At 42.3% G+C, this 22,206-nt stretch overlaps 1 protein-coding gene across 2 annotated transcripts in view; it reads right to left on the bottom strand.

The window, feature by feature from the left end:
- The window catches only part of ATL1 (atlastin GTPase 1), a 42,896-nt gene extending 24,219 nt beyond the window's left edge, over window positions 1-18,677 (bottom strand). For both annotated transcript variants that reach the window (XM_081325177.1, XM_081325178.1), the window contains exons 1-3: window positions 18,338-18,677; window positions 3,853-4,100; window positions 2,458-2,592 (exon numbers count right to left, since the gene is read on the bottom strand). In XM_081325177.1, the coding sequence (XP_081181303.1) occupies window positions 2,458-2,592; window positions 3,853-4,100; window positions 18,338-18,371 (417 nt within the window). In that variant the 5' untranslated portion in view covers window positions 18,372-18,677. The remainder of the gene's footprint in view (window positions 1-2,457; window positions 2,593-3,852; window positions 4,101-18,337) is intronic.
- Window positions 18,678-22,206: the final 3,529 nt, after the last annotated feature.

Below are 22,206 nucleotides of genomic sequence, written 5' to 3'. Positions count from 1 at the left end.
TCCCCTTTTGCAAAAATATACAAAGATCTATGTAGCATAAAACATGGATAGTTGATAGATTATCTCCCTTCTGAGCCTGCTTAGAAACTGCAGTCAAAACAGTTTATGATTGTTTTTCTTTTCTATACCTTGTATTTAGCTCTGGGAAGTCCGGGGGGGGGGGGGGAGGGGGGGGGTAGGGAGGGAGGGAGAGGGGAGGGGGAGGGGGGACTGTTAAAGATAAACTGTATGTTAAAACTTTTCAATAAAAAAAAAGAAACTGCAGTCAAGACAAAAGGCTTTCTGGAAGGTGCTGCACTTGCCAGATTTGCCGTGTGACAACTAGAGGGAGAATATTTTTTGATACAGGAGTCTGAATGACAGAATTCCCTCTTGAGTTATTACATCTGGCACCACCCCAAGCCTTGTTAGCTTTCCGTGTCAATTAATCACCTCCTTATTCACCAAGCCCTCGACTCACTTCACACTATGATATCATTTAATGTGTTGTCATTGTTGTTATGGTTCTCTCTTTTGGTTTTAACTCTTTCAGATCTTTTTTAGAGATTTGCTTTGCGCTCTTAGGCTCTGGATATTTTTGATTTAAAAAGAGAAAACAACTGTGTGAATAAAATATACAGCCAATCAGTCTTGAGAGACCAGGGAAGTCAGCAAGAGTGGTCACAAATGGCAAATATCTGGGCAATCAAAGCCCCACCCCCTTTTAATGTGCTTTGCATACCTCACATGCACATAGAAGGGGTGGGGCTTCACCTACCCAGTCACACCCACCACTTTGACCTTGCTGAGTACTCTTGCAGATGCCCCTGTCTGATGCCACCTATAAAGCCAGAAAAACTTCTAATGGCTCTCCAGGTCAAGTTATCCATTCAGGCTAAACAGAGGCAATACTTCTCCCATTAGCAATGGGATTCTGTGGAGAAGGAAGGAGAGGCTTGCTCTTTCAACACTGTCTGGGCAGTGTAAAAAAATAAAATAAAAGAGTTGCCAACCTTCATAAGGTGAGCTTATGAAGACATTACAGAACAGCCCCTGAGCCAGGAAAGATTTGTAACCGAAAAAAATGTCTAATATTGCACATTTATATGACACAATGTCTTCTAAATGCATCAAAGGCGAGTTTCCATTGTGACTGCAACTTAACATTTCTGGAGAACCTATCAGAGAAGGTAAATTTAGCCAGAGGCTGAACATATTTTTGAGTTGGTGACCGGTATAGTGAAGATGTTCCTGTTTTGTACATATTCTACGGCAATAGGCTGATATCTGTTCCGGAACTGCAGGCAAGCTATTCTTAGAATTTTAATTTGTGTCTGGCTGTCCCTTAAGCTTTTTTGCCTTCTTCCTCCCAGACTGAGAGCTGGTTCCAGTGTCAATGGCCAAGAACCTCTGGGTTCTGCTAGATCAGGGGTAGGCAACCTCGGCTCTTTTATGACTCATGGACTTCAACTCCCAGAATTCCTGAGTCAGCTATGCTGACTCAGGAATTCTGGGAGTTGAAGTCCATGGGTCATAAAAGAGCCGAGGTTGCGTACCCCCTGTGCTAGACGATGCACTCTGCCTTCAGACACTTATAGAGGCAACTCTGAGAAAGTGTCATTTTTTAGTTATGGATCCAGTAATTCCAGCCAGTGATGCTGGACATTTATCATTTCAGGCCCTAGTGGTCTCTCACTACTATATGGATAGATCTTCCTTTGTCCAGAGACATTGTTCTGGACCTCCCTCATATTTCCCAAAACAGAGCTTTATGATGGCTCCCTAATAGGCCACAGAATTTACTTTAAATTCTTGGTGCTAGTGTTTATAGTCCTGCCATTAGGTGTTTCCCATGCCTGCTCCAGCTCTGGTCATGATAGGATTCTGTTTATACAACACAGTTGACATTCCCTTTTCACATGTTGCATGCATTCCAGGATCTGGGTCCTCCATTATTCTCTTTCCTCCCACTCCAACTCTACATATCCTCAGGTTCATCTAAGAATTTATTTGTTCAATACAGCAGAGTGAATAGAAGAAGTGGTTGTAAACAGATACTTAGCAATGGCAATAAGGTTGATTTTCTGAAAATTGTATTTGTAAAGTTAGATGATTAACAAGTTTAGGCAAACGGAAAACAATGATTGGGTTCACATACTGTGCTAAGGCAGGGGTCTTCAAACATGGCCCTTTTATGACTTGTAGACTTCAACTCCCAGAATTCCTCAGCCAGGCACGCAGGCTGAGGAATTCTGGGAGTTGAAGTCCACAAGTCATAAAAGGGTCAAGTTTGAAGACCCCTGTGCTAAGCCATAATAAAATTTAGCTTTAATTTAGTGTGTTCTATGAAATGACCCGCTGTGCTTTCCCTACCTATGACTTAGTCTTATCTGTATAGTCGGCATTATAACTTATTCAATATATCATGGCTGGTTTGATACCAGCACTGATTATGAGTATCCACAACAAATCACCAACCTTGTTCCCGTCTGGTTTGTCCACAAGGAAGATTTCACTCCAAATCTGGATGCCAGTTGTCTCCCGTTCTGATCCACCTCTCCAAGAAAACCCTGTGAGTGGTTCATTAAAATCCCCAATCCAATCAACTAACTCCTGCAAAGCAATTGCCAAGGAAGTTATTATCCTTAGAACCAGGCAAAGTGACGTTTCTTTATGCCAACAGTTTATTTCTAGCATTAGTGATCACCAAACAGATAGCAACCAAATAATTACCAAGCAGCTGGACATTTTCAGTGATTGTTCATGTAAATGGGAAGTAAGATGACCCATTCTAATTTGGGCAAAGCATTCTACTACAGAAGAATGTCTTGGGAGATTCTCAGTCATGGTTGTCCCAAAGGTCCAGATGCCTTCTGAAAAAGCACGTTTGGAAAAAGCACCTTACAGAAGAACTTAAAATTTATATTTCAAATAGGCAATTTTCAGATTCCCCCATCATGCTGGTAAGGAAGTGATATATCAGAATACAGAGGATTATCTCCATTTGTATGTGAAATGATTGAAGTAATGTTCAGTTATGAAATCAGATTCAAAATCTCCAAAACCAAGTCATTGGGTACACCTAGGCCAGTTATTGTTCTCCCAATATTAACGTGCCAAATACTTGGGGGTATACCTACAAATAGCCATATGCAGGTAGTCCTCAAGTAACACAGTTTGTTTAGTGGCCGTTCAAAGTTACAACAGCACTGAAAAAAGTGACTTATGACAATTCTTCACACTTACAACCGTTGTAGCATCCCCGTGGTCACGTGATCAAAATTCAGATGCTTGGCAACTGACTCATATTTATGACGGTTGCAGTATCTTGGGGTCACGTGGTCACCTTTTGCGACCTTCTGACGAGCAAAGTCAATGGGGAAGCCAGATTCACTTACCAACCGTGCTACTAACTGAACAACTGCAAAAAATTCATTTAACAACTGTGGCAAGAAAGCTCGTCAAACTGGGCAAAATTCAACAAATGTCTCACTTAGCAAAATAAATTCTGGGATCAGTTGTGGTCATAAATCAAGGACTATCTTTACAGCTGTGCTGTATCCTGAACCCTATACAGTAAATGTGCACTAAATGTGGAATACCAACATGAGGTTTTGCTACCAGTTTTTGATAGATTCTGAAGATGAATCCTGCCTCCTACCTCAACCACACATCTTGTGCCTTGTGACATTCTCATTATTCATCTCTCAAGTGTCAAATCTAGCATCCAAGGGCACTTTGCTTAATTGCATCTGCTTAACTGCACCAAGAGCAAATCTGATATATATTGCAACCTGCAGGTAAGCTCATGTACTAAGCTCCTGAGCATAAAGAATCAGGCCACAACCTCTACAACAGCCAGCGCAAACTTACCATGTTGTGCATGTATCTCAGCATAAAGTCCATCAAGAATGATTTCCCCTTCCGAAAAGCCCCAGCCACGGACACAGCCACCACCTCCCGATCACAGACAGCTTTCGACAGCAAAATGCGGTTGAGAGCAGCTTCGTCCAGCTCAAAGGAGTGGTCGTCCTTCACAATGAGCACTTGTACTGGATGGGCCTTCCCACCAGAGTCTTCCTCTTCCGAGCTCCATTCATAGCTTTTTTCTGAAAATCCACCTGTGTTTAAGACAACCGCTGTCTGATCAAGTCCCGATGAGGGTACAAAGAAGCTTAGGCTAACATTTTATATTGACTTACCAAACATGGCTTCTTGCACATCAGGTCACAGGAATATTGGGGTCCAGAGGTGGGGGGGAGAGAAAGGATACAGCAGAGGGAAGGAAAAGATGCTTAGCCACTCTAATACTCTTTCCTCCAGACAGGTTTAAAGCCTTCCTAATAACTGGCTGCCTCAGGGGAAAGAGAAAATTCCCTCTGACAATTACAGAAATAGACTAGCAGCTGAAGTTTACTTTATTTATGAAACATATTCTATTACTGTCTAATAATACCTCTTGCTAGTTTTCAGTTACATTAATCATATTCTCTGCTTACACACAAAGACATTAGGGTAATTCAAAAGTTAGAAGGATGCTCAGAACTTTATGCTCCAAGATTTCACTTTCATTCTCTACCCGGCTTCTACCACTGCAATAGCATCGCAATCTGCATCACTGAAAGAGACCTTGGGATCTCAATTTTTTTGTTTCAGATGCAGGAAAGAAGCCATTTGAATGGCCTGAGACCAATAGCTGCTAGGGAAAACTGGCAGCTAAATGAAGAGGCAGCCACCCTCTTCCACCTCTGGATTCTCTCCTACAATATCCACTGCCCCATATTTGTTTTGGAAGGCAAACAAAGTTCATAATATAACACTGCATCCTCAGGTTTGCTCAGAAAGACTGCCTATACACAATGGCAGGTCAGATACATAAAATAAAGAAGCATCATTGTCCTGGCAGGGGAATCATGCCAACCAAGCAAGAGACTATCAAGTGTTACCAGACAAGGAAAATTGGCAAACGCAGCCCAACTGTTTACACTGAAAGAATATATCCCAGACAAATACAGTAGATAAAAGGATAAAAAAGCTCTGCACTAGGATATTGTAGGGACAAGGCACATATATGCAGCTATATTAATACATGATTACTGTGTAATGTAAAACCATCTAAACACTGAATAGTTATGTTCCCATGTTCCAAGGAGGCAGAGGGGCTCAGGGGCTTAATGACACTGGAGATGGTCTCTGGAGGTAGTCTCTGCTCCGTTTTGGGGTGAACTCTAGTCACTCGTCCATCTAACAGTTCAAAAGCATGTTCTATACCAGTAGATAAATAGGTACCACTTTGGTGGGGAGATGAGCTGGTGCTCTGTACAGGCAGTCAAATTTCTGCCATCTATGAACCTTCCTGACTGTGGAGCACGTTTGCAAGGCAGCTCCAGGGAGAGAGAGGCCTTGGATGACGCTGCAGGAAGAGTCGCTCACCTTTCTTTCTGATGTGAAGCCAACTTGCCCTCCTGTGGTGCACCTTGGGAAGCGTGAGAGCGCTTCCTACATTAGAGCTGGTATCTTGGCAGCCAAACTACTACTCTGCTGGCCAATGTAACAAAGCCATACAATCATCATCGTCATCATGTTCCAGTTGGCCAATGCAGTTGCCTCTAACTACAGCAAGGCTTTTCTGAGCTGGCATACATAGCTTGAAGTCTTCACCCATAAGGCTCTACAGGAAAATACATTTCCATACCATCCTAGTTCTGGAATACCCTTCCTATTATACTATACAGTTTTCCCTTGGGTGGCTGCTTACTAAAAATATTTTTCATCCCCATACAAAATGGATTCTCTTTTCTATTCTTTCAGATTTTTCAATGTTCATATTTTAATTGCACATTTTCCAGCTGCTTAGTGGCAGTAAGGTAAAGGTAAAGGTTCCCCCGCACATGCATGCTAGTCGTTTCCAACTCTAGAGGCTGGTGCTCATCTCCGTTTCAAAGCCGAAGAGCCAGCGCTTGTCCGAGGACGTCTCCATGGTCATGTGGCCGGCATGACTAGACAGAACGCTGTTACCTTCCCACCGTAGTGGTCCCTATTTTTCTACTTGCATTTTTACGTGCTTTCAAACTGCTAGGTTGGCAGAAGCTGGGACAAGTAACAGGCGCTCACTCTGTTATGCGGCACTCGGGATTCGACCCGCCAAACTGCTGACCTTCTGATTGACAAGCTCAGCGTCCTAACCCACTGAGCCACACTATTTGTTTTATTTTTATTTTTTGAGATAGAACTCCTCAGTTCATGATTTAAAAGTATCAATCCAAAGGATGGAACTCCAGATAAATGAGCAGGTAGAACCAAAGCAAATTGACATTAGTCATGGCAGTGTCAACTTTGAAAATGAGCATGGCTGCAGCCATTTTCCCTACTCATTTTCGGTTGACACATAGCACGGAGGGAGCGGGGGTTTACCACTTGCTTTGCTACACAAAACAGACTTTCTCCTGTGGGAACCAAGGTCTGCTGCTCCCGGGATTGCAGGCTGGGTGTTTCATGAAAAGCCCGCCAAGAAGTTGTATTGGGGAATGTAGCAGCTTGCAGCTTTAGCGGTGGGATTTCTTAACTTTGTATTGGGGAATTGTTAGTGTCTATTCAGACTTGGTTTCACTTGTGATGTGCCGATACTTTGTATCAATAAAACATGTTCTTTGAGGAACTTACAAGCCTCGGAGTTCTGCTTTATTTGTCTCTGACCGTCGGAACCGAGACAGATAGATTGTAGAGCAGAGTTTTTCAAACATGGCAACTTTAAAATGTTTGGATTTCAACTCTCAGAGAAACCTAAAATAAAGAAGCATACTTTTTCCTGGCTTGGGATTCTGGGAGTTGCAGTCCAGACATCTTAAAGGTGCCAATTTGAGAAACATTGATCTAGCTAATTTTGACTTAGTGGTTAAAAATATTGACGCTAAGTAAGTTATGGAAATCTAACTCAGGGTCCATCAAATCCCCAAAGGCAAAATAAACTCTAACTTGGATTGTACAACATGCCAAAATTACAAATTATCTATTAATATTTGCGGTTTATGTCTTGACTGAAAGCAGACCAGTTTACAATTCAGTGTGTTTTGTGCAGAAAATTATTAGATGAGAATATAACAGGTAAGTTTGTCATGCAAACAGTGCTTCTATTTCTTTTCATAGGAAGATGAATATTGTTTTTATATTTGTCCAGCAATGCAAATTTGTCTAATTATACTAGCAGAAATTTTCTAAATAGAGATTTTTCACATAACCTGCTCGTTGAACTTCCAAATATTGGGGGGGGGACCTGGAGATTTTTGAGATTTAAACCTGTATGCAAAAACATGTCCTATTATTTAGCTACAGCCTTCTGTAGTAATCATTAATTCCGATTACAAACTCACTCTCAATGATCTGAATTTTTGCTGTTACTGTTCAGATGCTAAGTTGTGTCTGACTCTTTGTGACCCCATGGACCAAGGCTTCCTGTCCTGCACTGTTTCCATAGAGTTTGCCCCAATTCAGTGAATTGGGCGATGCTTTAAACTTGTCTCTACACTACAGGCAACAGGATGCTTCTGTTTCCTGATGTGGATGTGCAGTGATGGTAAGTTTCAAGAATGTAGAAACCACACTACTGAATATGAGGATGAGCATTAACAAGACCGTACTAAGAATATCATGGGATACTATGAAATATTATATGGTACATATAAAGTTACTGAGCATGAGTGCATATCCCAGATGAGACAAATGATGCTAACCTATGAAAAAACTCATTCCAAACTCAAATATGCTTGAACTGTATATAAAGTGGCTCTAAATTGCTCCTCACCTCTTTTCTGTGAGGTGCCTGTCCTTGCTTATGCATAAACAAACAGATATTAATCTATGTTTCCAGCCTAGATTTTCTTTTGGCAAGGCAGGATCTAGCCAATGTTTATGTCTAACAGTATTTTAGCTGTTCTTCATACTGCAGTCTTCTGGACAGAGACTTCTGATCTTATTCCTGGGATCTGTTGGAGCCGCTTTCCCAGCTTAGGAGTCACAGCCCTAAGAGCTCCTACCACCACTGGGATCATTTGGGCCTTTATTTTTCACATTCTTTCTAGTTCCTTCTTCAGGCCCTGGTCCTTCTCTAACTTCTCCTACTCCCTCTTTCCTGATATTGCTGTCACCTAGCACTACCACATCTATCGCAACATTGCCTTCTGGTCCTGGTCTACAGCCACCATAACTGGTTTATTGGCCATGTCTGTCCATGTGGATCTGGAAGTCCCATAGAAACTTAGACAAACACACACACTATCGAACAGTGGGCACATTAGCTAGTTTGCATTTCAGAATTGCTTAAGAATAAAACACTGATTGAAAATGGAACCTCCGTCTACAAGGCCAGTATAGCTAGAATACCACAACCTGGAAGTCATATGCCAATAAGCTTCCTTTCTCTGAGGAAAATGGATTCCTGTTGGAAACAAAGCACGGGACTCAAGAGGTTTTTTACAACAGTTCGTTTAGTGTCTGTTCAAAGTTAAAAAGACACTGAAAAAAGTAATGTATGACCATTTTTCACACTTACGACTGTGCATCTCCATGATCATATGATAAAAATTCAGATGCTTGGCAACTGACTCATATTTATGGAGGTTGCAGTGTCCCGGGGTCATGTGATCAATTATTGTGACCTTCTGACAAGCAAAGTCAATCGGAAAGCCAGATTCACCTAATAAACCTGTTACTAACTTAGTATCTGCAGTGATTCACTTAACAACTGTGGCAAGCAAGTTCGTAAAATGGGGCAAAACTCACTTAACAAATTTCTCATTTAGCAACAGAAATGTTGGGCTCAATTGTGGTCGTAAATCAAGGAATATCTGTAATAATAATAATAATAATAATAATAATAATAATAATAATAATAATAATAATAACAATAATAATAATAATTTTATTTGTATACCGCCCTTCTCCTGAAGGACTCAGGGCAGTGAACAGGGCAATAAATACCAATACAAGAATACAAAAATTAAGAAAAAATTAAACAAAGTGCCCAATACATTAAAACAATAAGTTAAAATACATTAAAAGCAGTAATAAAACCCAAAACCCATCAGGCCAGGCCGGCTTGTTCAAACAAGTAGGTCTTAAGATCCCGTTGGAAGGAGCGAAGGTCGGGCGCCATCCGGAGCTCAACCGGTAAACTGTCCAACAAGGCAGCTCTTACATATTTCAATATTATGCTGCATTGTTACCTACAGAGTATCATACCACACTTGGTTTTTTTTCCCCCAGCTATGCAGAATTTGTGCTGTTTAACTTCTATTCTCTCTCTCTCTCTTTCTTTTGTTTAAGTGCAAAGCAAGCAAATCTTTCTCCCTTCACAGCTGCATGTTTAAGGGAGGGGAAGCAGAAGGAGGAAAAAGAACTATGGGAAGAATTCTGTTAATCCTGACAACTGTTTCAAAGGAGTTAGCACTGGATGCCTGGCTAGAAAGACAAGAATTTCTTAGTGTTACAGCTGCTAGTATGCGATGTAAAAAGCATCCAAGGGGACAAGATGGGGAAAGAGGCATGACGAGTTCCCCTTCCCAAACTACTTTGCTTTCATTTGTTTTCTTTTGTTTGTAAAAAAGAAACCATTTCCTAATATTAAATAACAGAGCATATGCTATTTGCAAATCTAATCTTCACCCCTATCATCAGCATGCTAAAGCAACATCAAAATTATATGTCACAGCTGCTGATTTTAGTTGCCGGCTATTACTTACAAAGTACTACTTATGTAGTGGGGGTTAAAGGTAAAGGTAAAGGTTCCCCCGCACATGCGTGCTAGTCGTTTCCGACTCTAGGGGCCGGTGCTCATGTCCGTTACAAAGCCGAAGAGCCAGCGCTTGTCCGAGGACGTCTCCGTGGTCATGTGGCCGGCATGACTAGACGCCAAAGGCGCACGGAACACTGTTACCTTCCCACCGTAGTGGTCCCTATTTTTCTACTTGCATTTTTATGTGCTTTCGAACTGCTAGGTTGGCAGAAGCTGGGACGAGTAACAGGCGCTCACTCACGCAGCACTCGGGATTCGACCCGCCAAACTGCCAATCTTCTGATCGACAAGCTCAGTGTCCTAACCCACTGAGCCACCGCGTCCCTATAGTGGGGGTTAGTGCTACACTTATAAAACCTCCCCAAGGCTGCATGACCAGTTTATCTGAGGGACCGCTAACTCTGAGTGTTTCTTTTCGTTCAATATAATTTGGTAGAATGGGTACATTGCAGGTCCCTTCCATTAGTCACTGTCAACTATCGTGACTTGGGAAACACAGGCTCTGTGAAGATAGTCCTTTTCTAGTGACTGCCTCATTTAGCAACTGTTCACAGTCATGATGGTGATGGAAAAGTAACTTTATAACCAATCCTTACATTTATTGTAAGCCCTTCGTAGGTCTGTAAAGCAAAGGAAAATGGAAGTAAAATCACAAGCACAGTTGTTCTTTCACTTAGGTGACAGCCCCAATTGTGGTAGCTAAACAAGGACTGCCTTCCTCTAGAGTAGTATCCCACCCTGATGACATTGCAAAAGTCCTTTGAAGGCCTGCTTGTTCTACCAAGACTTGGAGTAAGATGGAAACAGAATCTTTTCAGTCATTTCTTTGGTAGAATCCTTGATGCTCTCTGAGTTTGGCTGTTTTCCTGCAGACATTTCATTATCAATATCATCAATGCTAGAACTATCTGATGTTACCCAGTTTGATAATGAAACATCTGCACGAAAACAGTCAAACTCAGAGAGAACCAAGGACTCCACAGTTCAACCTAGAGCTACAAATAGATACTCCAAAACTGAGTATTTTTCAACTTCAGCAACTTTTAAGATACCGTATGTGGACTTCAATTCCTGGCTGCCTGGGGAATTTTGGCAGTTGAAATGCACACATCTTAAAGTTGCCAAGGCTGAAAAATACTGCCCTAGAACAACAAGGCTGTCAGGAAAGCCACTGCTGTTATTTATTATTCACATATTTCAGCTGGCAGAGTTCAGCTAACTACCAAGAGTTTTTAGTAACTGTGCCATTAAGTTTACATAAAAGAAATCACAATGAGGGTAAGGTTTCAATCGTACTCTGTACGTGTTACTTTAATTAACTAAATATTTCTCACATACCCACAAAGAATACATATTTATCTGGATTAGCACGTTGCACTATGAGCTTTTCAGATACAGTCGTGCAGGAAATCCCATCTCCATCTACTGTATGATGTAGCACTGTGTGCCAGATCAAGAAACAGACTTCACAGGAAGACTAGAACTATATTTTAATAAATTAAATAAATGTATGTATTGGCCATCCATCTTACCATAGGGTACCGTAAGTCTGGGTGACTTATAGTTACATAAAATCTAAAACACAAAAAGTTAAAAACAAACACTAAAGCCAAAAACACAGGGGGGGAGGGGGGCAGAGGGGGATCTGTTATTACTCAATCAACCACCTCCATTGCCAACAGCAGAGAAGGTCCTCCTCCTGGACCCCACCAGCCAGAATACTCAGGCTAACGGGACCCATGTCTCCTCTGCTGGCACAAGTGGATGAGCTAATCCCAGTGGGGCGAGACTAGTCCCTCAAGTAACCTGGACCCATACCATGAAGGACTTTAAAGGTGATCACCAACACCTTGAATTGCACCTGGAAGCAGACTGACAACCAGTGCAACTCGCAGAGCAGTGGTGTCACAGGGGCCATTCTTGGGGGCCCCAAAACTACCTGCACTGCCACACTCTGCACTAGCTGTAGCTTCTAAATGTGTTCAAGGGTAGCCCCATGTAGAGTGCATTACAGTAGTCCACTCGTGAAATGACTAGGAACTGAACGACTGAGCACAGGGAATCCTGGTCCAGGAAAGGCTGCAACTGGCACACAACATGAAGTTGTACAAAGGCTCTCCTAGCCATGACTGCCACCTGTTCCTCTAACATGAGTCTCGAGTCCAAGAGAAAACCCAAGTTGTGGACTAGGTATTTCTGGGGTAATGCCACTCCATCCAGAGTCAAAGATGACAAAGTCCCGAATCCCGGAGCCCTGTGAACCCAAAGCCATTCAATCTTACCAGGGTTCAGTCAAAGCCTGTTGTCCCCCATCCAGGTCCAGATAGCCTCCAGACCCCACAAAAGGGTGGCCACAGCATCACTTGGGTCATCAAGAGTGGAAATATAGAATTGGGTGGTATTATCTTGCTCCATGGGGTTTAAAGAATGTTTCAGTTCATTTATATAATACTTCTTGCCCACTTCCCTAGAAATCACCTCCCTAATTCTTGGACAACCATTTGTTGGGCAGCGGGTTGGACTAGAAGACCTCCAAGGTGCCTCCCAGCCCTATGATTCTATGTTTCTCTACATACAATGTCAAGACTGGCTTATCTTCCAACTCCTTAAGGACACTATTATGTTTTAAAACTTCAAGACTGCATTTTGTCTATATATACAGTATGCTGCCTATCCATATTTACCACCTGTTGCTCTCTCTTACAAAAAGGTTACATGAACGGCTGTTATGTTTAGTTTAGTTTTAGTTTAGTTTTATTGAATTTTTATACCGCCCTTCTCCCGAAGGACTCAGGGCGGTGAACAGGGCATATAAATAGAAATACAAAAGTTAAAAAAAGGATTAAATTATTGCCCAATTAAAACAATCAAAATATAAAAACATTAAAACCCTAACATTCCCCCATCAGGCCAGGCCAGCTTGTTCGAATAGATGGGTCTTTAACCCGCGCCGGAAGGAGCGAAGATCCGGTGCCATCCGGAGCTCAACCGGCAGTTGGTTCCATAAAGCCGGGGCGCCCACAGAGAAGGCCCTCCCCCTGGGGGCCACCAGCCGGCATTCTCTGACCAGAGGCACCCTGAGGAGGCCCTCTCTGTGGGAATGCACAGGGCGGAGGGGAGTCGACGCCGGCACAGTAATGTGCACAGTATGTGCACAGTAATGTAGTGCAAATTCTGATCACAGACAATAATGAATTTCAGATATAAATCTTTTGAATATGATCACAGAATCACAGAATTGTAAAGCTGAAAGTTCAGACCAATCCTCTGCAATGTGCAGGAAAACCAGTCTAAATCATCCTCAAGAAATGCCATCTACATTCTTCTTAATGAACCTGCATGGTGAACCCACAATCGTAGACTATTCCACTGTTTTACAGATTTTACCATCAGATCTTATATTTACCTACAAAGAGTAATCCCAATCCTATTCCTATTGTTTCTGTTCTGACATGTTGGCCAACAGCTCTGTTCTGATTATGTGTCTCCAGTGCATCTTAAAGTCCTTTGGCTTTGTTATCCTCTCTCTTCTGAACAGAGTGCCGTTGGTAGATGGGCAGCTGTATCAGTTTGTTTATTAAATAAATAAATAAATTGACAAACATCACCAGGCGGTGGGAGGGAAAAAACTATTTCTGAACCACAGTGTTGCTGCAGCAGAATTGAGCCAAGTCAGACTGTACACTGCCAATCACTAATTTAAAAAAATATTTCTTTTATTTTTTTTTAGAAACCCAGTTCCAATGGATTTTGGTTCCTTCCTAATTCTCCTCTTCCATATTCCATTCTCTAATATTCCAAATTGAATCATCTTTTTAAAAAAAAATAATACACTTTATTGTGCCATCATTCTGCTGAACACTTAATTTTCACAATGCTTTCTAACGTCTATGTGCATTTACCCATGTAGTATGGCTATAGTTTTATTATGTGTCCTTATTATCTTCTTTACTCCCCCCTTTTTATTGGTATTATTATGATTATCATTATTCTGTTGCTTTGCATATATACCGAGACCAGAGACATGCCTTGTGTATCTAATCACACTTGGCCAAAAAAAAAGTACTTGATTCAATTCAAATCGCAAAGGCAGCTGAGTCATTTAGGATGCCACACCTATTTCCTTTATACATACATACATACATACATACATACATACATACATACATACATACTGTACATTCATGTGTGTATACATGTGTGTATGCATGTATGGATGATTTGGGAGGCACAGGGCGGGACAGAGCAGACGTGACTCCATCGTCCTGGCTTTTCCTAAATTAGGAAGGTGATTTAAAGCATTTTCAGGACTGCCATGTGATATTATGCATTTTTAATAGACTACCAACACAACAGTATACTCTTTAGGAGGACATCAGCAAAACTAGGTTAAACAGTGACTGGAAGAACAGCAGTATATTCTGGAAAGAGCAATAAATACCAGTCTGATGCCATCTGGGCTTAAAGGGGAAAATACTAGTATTGGTAACACTAAGGATGGCTGAAAACTGTCTCACTCATGGGCTGGGAATGCGATGAACACAATGACCTAAGGACATGGGAGCAAAAATGTTTCCAGTTATGATTTACAGGTTCCAGGCAAACACCTGCTAGCCAAAATTTTATAATTTTTATTTATTTATTAAGAAATTTTATGTGACTGCCAAACACGGTGATATATCTCTATCTCAATCAATGTCTCAGCAACCCCTTGGCTGACCTAGAAAACCAACACAGGTTGGTCTAGTTTAATATTTCACTGGGATGTCACCAGTGGATTTCAGAGCTTTAGGTTAGACTGGGAAATGAAAACAAGAAGCCCAGGAGACCATTCGTAACTAAGATATACATCTGCTTAAATATACAATGATACATAAAGCAATGCCTGCTCCATAAGAAAAGCCAAAAAAGTAAGGTATATATCTCATGCAGGTTCTTTTGGAGCAGGTGGCCATTATGCAGTTAATTAATAATAATAATAATTCTTCCCATTAAACTGTTGAGCCCATGTTAAACACTCCATAGCTAAAGCTTGTTGGCAGGCTACAAGATGGCCTTGGGAGGCACAGGAGACCTATTTTAAAATATTAAGTTTGTTCAGATTGCTAATTAAAGCACTGCTGCAAGTTTAAGATAATAAATAAATCACATCTGTAATGGGGGTGAGGTCAGAGGTGAAAACTCATACAGCTCAGATTAACGCTTTATGCTCTTCGTTATGGAGTTAATGTAACTACCTTTTCCTCTTTGGTGATGCTGCTATTTTATTTTTGATTCTACAGTTAGTTTTAATTTTCAAGGTTGTTTGCTGCATTTGTGTACGTTATATCTAGCTAGTCTATGACTGTAAATAAAAATACCCCAAGTGGGAAATCTAAAATCAGAGTATTTACAGCAGATGACTATCCAACCTCTCCCTCAAGATTTTTAGCAAGAAGGAACCAATGCAAGTAACCGATTCTGTGGTTGAATGGAATTTATCAATCTCTATCCTTTCCAACTTGGCTTGTACCGTTATGAGATTATCAGATCTGCTTTTGTTAATATTATAACTGTAGGACACCTCCCTTCTTAAAGGAGATAATTATTGGATTCCCCTCTGAGAGGTAAAATTATAGGCTTGTTTCTAACTTTCCAGGCTTCTCAATTAGAGGAAGCAGCTGAGAGGCAGATTATTTTCAAACTGGCTTCAGATTGGGCTAAACCTGTTTTGGTCAGTCTAAAAGAGGACCTGAAACAGGTTTGCTTTTCTTGATCTTTTAGCGGTGATGCTCACAACCACTCAGATAGAGAAAGGTTCTGATTGTAACCCTGTATTTCTGGTCAATTTCATCTTATGTTGCTTGCAGACAGATGCTCCTTGAAATAGAGACAAATATATGGAATCTCCCATGTCTTTATTTTTCTCCAGTGCTTTTTCCATATGAAATTCCCTGAGAGATATCAAGAAATTTAAGGCTGGGAGCTATCAATGATATTAAAAATCTAATTCAGATAATGAGAAAATCCCACAATGCCTAAAGTAACACATTGGATTAACCCTGTAAGTATGTGTGAATGCATGCATGCATGTATTTTATATCCTGCCTTTATTATTTTATAGAAACAACTCAAGATGATCAACGTTCCTAATATTGCTTTCTCCTCCTGTTTTTCCCCTTGGACTGAGAGAGTGACTGGCCCAAAGTCACCCAGCCAGCTTTCACACCTAAGACAGAACTAGAACTCATTTATCAAATTTATTTGCCACCCTTCTTGAGGAGACTCTGAGTGATGATTGGCCCAAAGTCACCCAAACAGCTTTCATGCCTAAGGTGGGACTAGAACTCCTGGTTTTTAGCCTGGTGCCTTAACCCAAACAGAATTCTAATGACCGAGGGTCACTATGCCAGAGACAGAGGATCACTCTATTGTGAATGGGGCTTTGCTGTCCCAGAAATAGCAGGTAGATCACTTGGGATAACCTCTGGAAGGGATCCAGAATTCTTTTTGGTTTCCCAGATTGAGGCCAGAGGCTTTTTCTTCTGCTAAGCCAAATGAAACGAACGTATGTTAAAACTGTTGCTCATTCTATATCTCTGCCATTAATTCTGGTTTTATAATTTTATTGTATACTACTGAAAGACTTTGATAGTCAATGTTATAACAAGTTAAAGAGAAACATATTGCCTGTGATTTACTACATAACAGATTTTTTCAGATTTCTATAATGCATGGAACCCTCTGATAAGCATATGGGTTGGATTTGCACAAAACAATAGGTTATAACAGTTGGTATTGTGTGATTTATTGTCTCTTGCAAACACAGCTTTAGCATGCAATAGGAATCTATATACTTGTAACTTAAATCTAAAAGTTTCTGCTTTCTGGGTAGTCTTCCACATATTTGAAGAGAATGATCATGAGTTCATTTATTTTATTTATTAAGCACATTTATAGGGCTGCCCATCTCACAAGAAGGAACCCTGGGCAGTGTACAAAAATCAAAATAATTATTTAAAAAACATAAAACATAGTAAGTTGTATTAAAGATGAAAAGCACAATAGCATCTTCTGTGGGAGGGGGATAGGGAGTGCCTCAGCTCCTTTTTCATTTCTCTGTAGAATTTTTTTCCTAATCACTAGGAATTTTTATTAACCTGTAAAATTGGGTGTCAGAACCAGCCTCAGTTCACTAGATAAAATCTGGATCTATTAAAAAAGAAACCTTAATATGGTATGACTGGAAAATTCTAATAATGGAACTTAAGATTATGTTAGTCTTTTTTGCCACCATGTCACATTGCTGACTCACTGAGGAAGTGATTACAATCTCAATTCATGGGTAATATTTTCACATATTCTACTGTTGCCCATCCGATTTATGTATATCTTTCTTGACATTAAGAATCCTTTTTTTATTCATCCAGCTTTAAAGTATATGTTTCCATCCTATTTCATCCTTATCTTCTGAATTATTCTTTATCCACTGGATAATTTTGTAAAAAAAATTATTCTGAGACGCTTTTAAAAATTACCTTTATCTAGTTAGCCATTTTAGCATTTCCAAAGAGATGCAGGATATGAATTAACTAAAATGCAGAGGTTGTCACTCACATTTAACATGTGTGCACACCACACCTTGCAGCCTTCCAGTAAATTAACTACTCATTCTTTTTTTTCTCCCCACCTCATATAAAACTGCAGTCTAAAGAAAAATTCTTCCTGATGTGGAAACTGGCTTCCTGATGCAAATTAAATGTAGGGCTTTGCTCTCCAATTTCCTGTTTTGAGAAATGGTTCCAAGCCCCATAAGGCAACTGGCATAATAAACAGCCATATTTGTATTATTCTGTGCCCATTTGTAAACAAGGCGGCTAGAATGCCCCTTTCCCACACTGGTGCCACCAGATGTGCCGGGACTATCCTTCCCATGATCCCCAAAGAGGTTGCTGTCTCTATACTGAGGAAGGCTGCTCTAGTGGGAAATTATTTTCTGCTAAGCATCTTGGAATGTACGCTCGAAGACCCTCCCATGGTGGAACAGACCCATCAAAACCAAAGCGAGCAAACCCCACCCTCTCCGCCCCTCTCCTAGCGGTTTGGAAGGAGGGCGGACGATGATCACGGCAAGCAGCGGAGCCGGAGCTACACTTCACCATTTGGCCCATTGTTTCCCTTCCGCTCCCCTTCCCACCCTCCACCCTCCGGGGCGGGGGGGGGGACCAAGCACAAGGGGCAGAAGAAAAGACGGGGGGGGGTGATTCGCGCGCAAAAGAAAGCGAGGAGCGAAATCCGTTAGGTCCGGAGGCACGGCAGTCTCCTCCGTCCAGCCCAGCCCGTGACCGGAGGGGGGAGGGACGCCGATAGGCGGGGCCGTCTGAAGACCCTCCGCCACCTCTAGCCTAGCCCGGGCAGGGTCCCGGCGCCGAGACAAGGCGTGGCTGAGCACGCAACGGGCCGAGGCGGGGAAGGCCGACTCTGTCCTGCGCCCAGCAGCTCCAAGGCCTTCCACCAGCTGCGGATGGAAGCAGCCCAGATGCCGAGCCAACCCTCCTCCCACTCCCGGGGCTGGTCCTGATCACCTACCCCAGCTGTTCCTCTCCTTGCGGTTCTTGGCCATGGTTACTCCGCCCGGCGGCTACCTGCTGCCTCTCGGAGGAGCGAGATCCGCCGGGGTCGAGGAGGAGGAGGAGGAGGCGGCGGTGGCTGCCGCTGTTGCTAAGATGAAAAAGGAAAGCGCCGCCGCTGCTGCTGCTGCCTGGCCAAGAAAGGCGTCTCTCAGCTCAGCATCTCCTCTGCGGGAGGGTGCAGGGAGTACCCGAGACGGGTCCGGCGCAAACGCGGATCCGCAGGAAGAGATCGCCTACGACGGCGTGCCGGAGCTTGCTTCCACACGCACACGTGTCCGGCCGGGGTTTGGAAACACCGCACTTTCTTCTACCAGCCCAGCGTCCACCATCCGCGCGACCTGATCGCGCTGCAGAGCACCTGCGGACGGGGACGCGCGCATCACGGGGCGCGGCACCAGTATGCGCCTGCCCACCGGTGCGGCGTAGTTCGGGCACACCCTGAGATGGAAATCGGCGCCCGCGACGCGTCTCCTGTTCTTTTGGACCCGTGGCTAAGGACTGGCAGAGGCAAGCGTCTGAAGCCACGTGCGAAACTCACGTGCTTGTTTAGCCCGGCCGATCATTTGTATTTTGGACTAGGGTGCGGAGGTTGTGTTTACGTGCCTAGTACCATCCGGGGGTGCGAGGACAGCCTTCGACAGATTACGAAGGGGTAGGTCCCCGCCCTAATAGTTTACAACCCAGCCAAGATACGAAGAAGCGAAAAGGGCGGTCAGAAAAATAAGCACGGATGTCAGCAACTGAGAATGTTGCACGTTTATTTCGGTGGCTGGATTCTCCCTAGGAAGCTTTACTCCCGGACAGCATTCCTGGATTCGCAAATATATAGGCAGAGATAGGAAATGGATCGATACGTGCAGAGATTGGAAAAGAATTACAACTAGGATGCACCCATATTCAAAATCCTGGGTAGTACCTGGAGTGTCTGGGAAGGTTCATTCAGGCTAAGGCCTTTGGAAAGAAAAGCTCCAAATAAAGGAATCACTGAGAACTTCAGGGCCTCTTTACAGTATGGCTGCTATAGCCTTGGGGCTTTGTGGCCTCCTTAGCTTATTTTGTAAAGCACTGAATTTTTTCCAAATGTTTCCCCGTTGTCACCATTCCTTTGTTCTATTGAAAAATCCCTTTGAATTTACAAAGGTGAAAAGGTCTGTCAGCTGTTTTGCAACTAGCAGCTTTTGGATTGGGGCATTGGGAAGATGAGGTCTAAACAATGCACATTGAAGCAGTTGAACTCCAGGAACAGGAAACGAAATCTCCATAGGAGGTGGGGAAAGAAATAGCGCTTTTTTTTTTTGCTCAGGAACTGGGCAAGAGTTTCTGTCCAGAACATCTGCAGAGACACAAGGGAAAACAACCAGCTTTACTTTGTTTCTAATTAGACAAATACCTCGCAAAGATGATAAACAGAATTTATGTTCGTCTCTCTTTTGTACAAATGGCTCTGACTGCCTTTTTTTGGGGGGAGGCACAATTTGAATGCTAGTTTTATCCAGCAAGATCTTAAACAGATTGATCCCAACTTATTTAAGGTGTGACTGGGCAGAACTAATATTTCCTAAAGTGTTGTTTTTATCACTATGACTGAGAATTAAGATTTTCTGTCAATAGTACCATTCTTGCTGTCTCTTCAGATTATCTTGCAGTTACAATTCACAAGAAGGCCACTTCTTCTCCTGAGAGATGTACAGCTCCTTCACTGCTTGTGTTTAGGGAAGCGATTGAAACATTTCTTTTTAATCAAACTTGTGAACCTGCCCAGATATTCTGTGTGCTGTGTACAGGTAGTCCTCAACTTACAACAGTTTATTGAGTTTATTACAATGGCACTGAAAAAAGTGACTTATGACCGTTTTTCACAGTTATGATTTTTGTAGCATCCCCATGATCATGTGATCAAAATTGAGATGCTTGGCAACTGGTTCATTTGTTGTTGTTAGCTGCGAAGTTGTGTCCGACCCATCGCGACCCTATGGACAACGTTCCTCCAGGCCTTCCTGTCCTCTACCATCTTCTGGAGTCCATTTAAGCTCACGCCTACTGCTTCAGTGACTCCATCCAGCCACCTCATTCTCTGTCGTCCCCTTCTTCTCTTGCCCTCAATCTTTCCCAGCATTAGGCTCTTCTCCAGTGAGTCCTTCCTTCTCATTAGGTGGCCAAAGTATTTGAGTTTTAGCTTCAGGATCTGGCCTTCTAAAGAGCAGTCAGGGTTGATCTCCTCTATGACTGACTGGTTTGATCGCCTTGCAATCCAAGGGACTCGCAGGAGTCTTCTCCAGCACCATAGTTCAAAGGCCTCAATTCTTTGGCGCTCAGCCTTTTTTATGGTCCAACTTTCACTGCCATACATTGCAACTGGAAAGACCATAGCCTTGACTATACACACTTTTGTTGACAGGGTGATGTCTCTGCTTTTTAGTGTGCTGTCTAGATTTGCCATGGTTTTCCTCCCGAGGAGCAAGCGTCTTTTAATTTCTTGGCTACAGTCCCCATCTGCAGTGATCTTGGAGCCCAGGAAAATAAAATCTGTCACTACCTCCATTTCTTCCCCATCTATTTGCCAGGAATTGAGAGGGCCAGATGCCATGATCCTGGTTTTCTTAATGTTAAGTTTCAACCCACGTTTTGCACTCTCCTTCTTCACCCGCAACAAGAGGCTCTTTAATTCTTCTTCACTTTCTGCCATTAGAGTGGTTCATACTTATGACCATTGCTGTGTTCCCTGGTCATGTGATTAACTTTTTCAACTTTTTGATAAGCAAAGTCAATGGGGAAGCGAGAGACACTTAACATCTGGGTTACTAACTTATTGAGCGCAGTGATTCACTTAACAACTGTGGCAAGAAAGGTGGTAAAATGAGGCAAAATTCACTTAACAAATGTATCACTTAACAACAGAAATTTTAGGCTAAATTGTGTTTGTAAGACGAGGACTACCTGTATTTTATTATTTACTCTTGGTTGTGTTTTTGAATATGTAGTGCTATAATGGTTTGGTGGAATGGTTAAGGCATCAGGCTAGAAGAGTTGTGAGTTTAGTTCTGCCCTAGGCACAAGTCAGCTGGGTGACTTTGGGCCAGTCACTCTCTCAGCCCTAAGAAGGAGGCAATGGGAAACCCCTTCTGAATTGCAGGGATTTGTCCAGGCAGTTGTCAGGAGTCAACACTGATTCAAAGGCCTATGTACGCACACACACAAAATCATAATATCCTGAGGGAGGAAGAGGGAAATATAAATTAAGTTAATTACATTAATTTAGATGATGAAATAAGTAATCAGTAAATTGAGCAAAGAAAATTAGGAAAACAAGACAGGATTCTTTATGGAGGGATTAATAACTAAGTAATTTAAAATAAATAACTTGCTTTGATTGATTCCCTATGCCACCTCCTCACCCTCCTGCCTGTCAGGAGAAATAATTATTGATAATAATAATAATAATAATAATTTAATTTTTATACCGCCCTTCTCCCGAAGGACTCAGGGCGGTGTACAGGGCAATACAATAAAATGCAATATATAAAAATTAAAAGAAATATTAAATACAGTAGCCCAATTAAATAAATTAATACAAAATGTTAAAATACCCCTAAACCCATCAGACCAGGCCGGCTTGTTCAAATAAATATGTTTTTAGGTCACGTCGGAAAGAGCGAAGGTCGGGAGCCATCTGGAGCTCCACCGGTAAACGGTTCCAAAGGTCTGGCGCGCCCACAGAGAACGCCCTCCCCCTGGGGGCCGCCAGTCGACACTCTTTGACCAACGGCACCCTAAGGAGGCCCTCTCTGTGGGAGCACACTGGACGAAGGGAAGTTGATGCCAGCA

This window comes from Vipera berus, assembly GCF_964194415.1.
Source record: "Vipera berus genome assembly, chromosome: 1".
In the NCBI taxonomy this organism is placed as follows: domain Eukaryota; kingdom Metazoa; phylum Chordata; class Lepidosauria; order Squamata; family Viperidae; genus Vipera; species Vipera berus.
The sequence above is the reverse complement of the archived record's forward strand: the minus strand, read 5'-3'. Positions and strand labels throughout refer to the sequence as shown.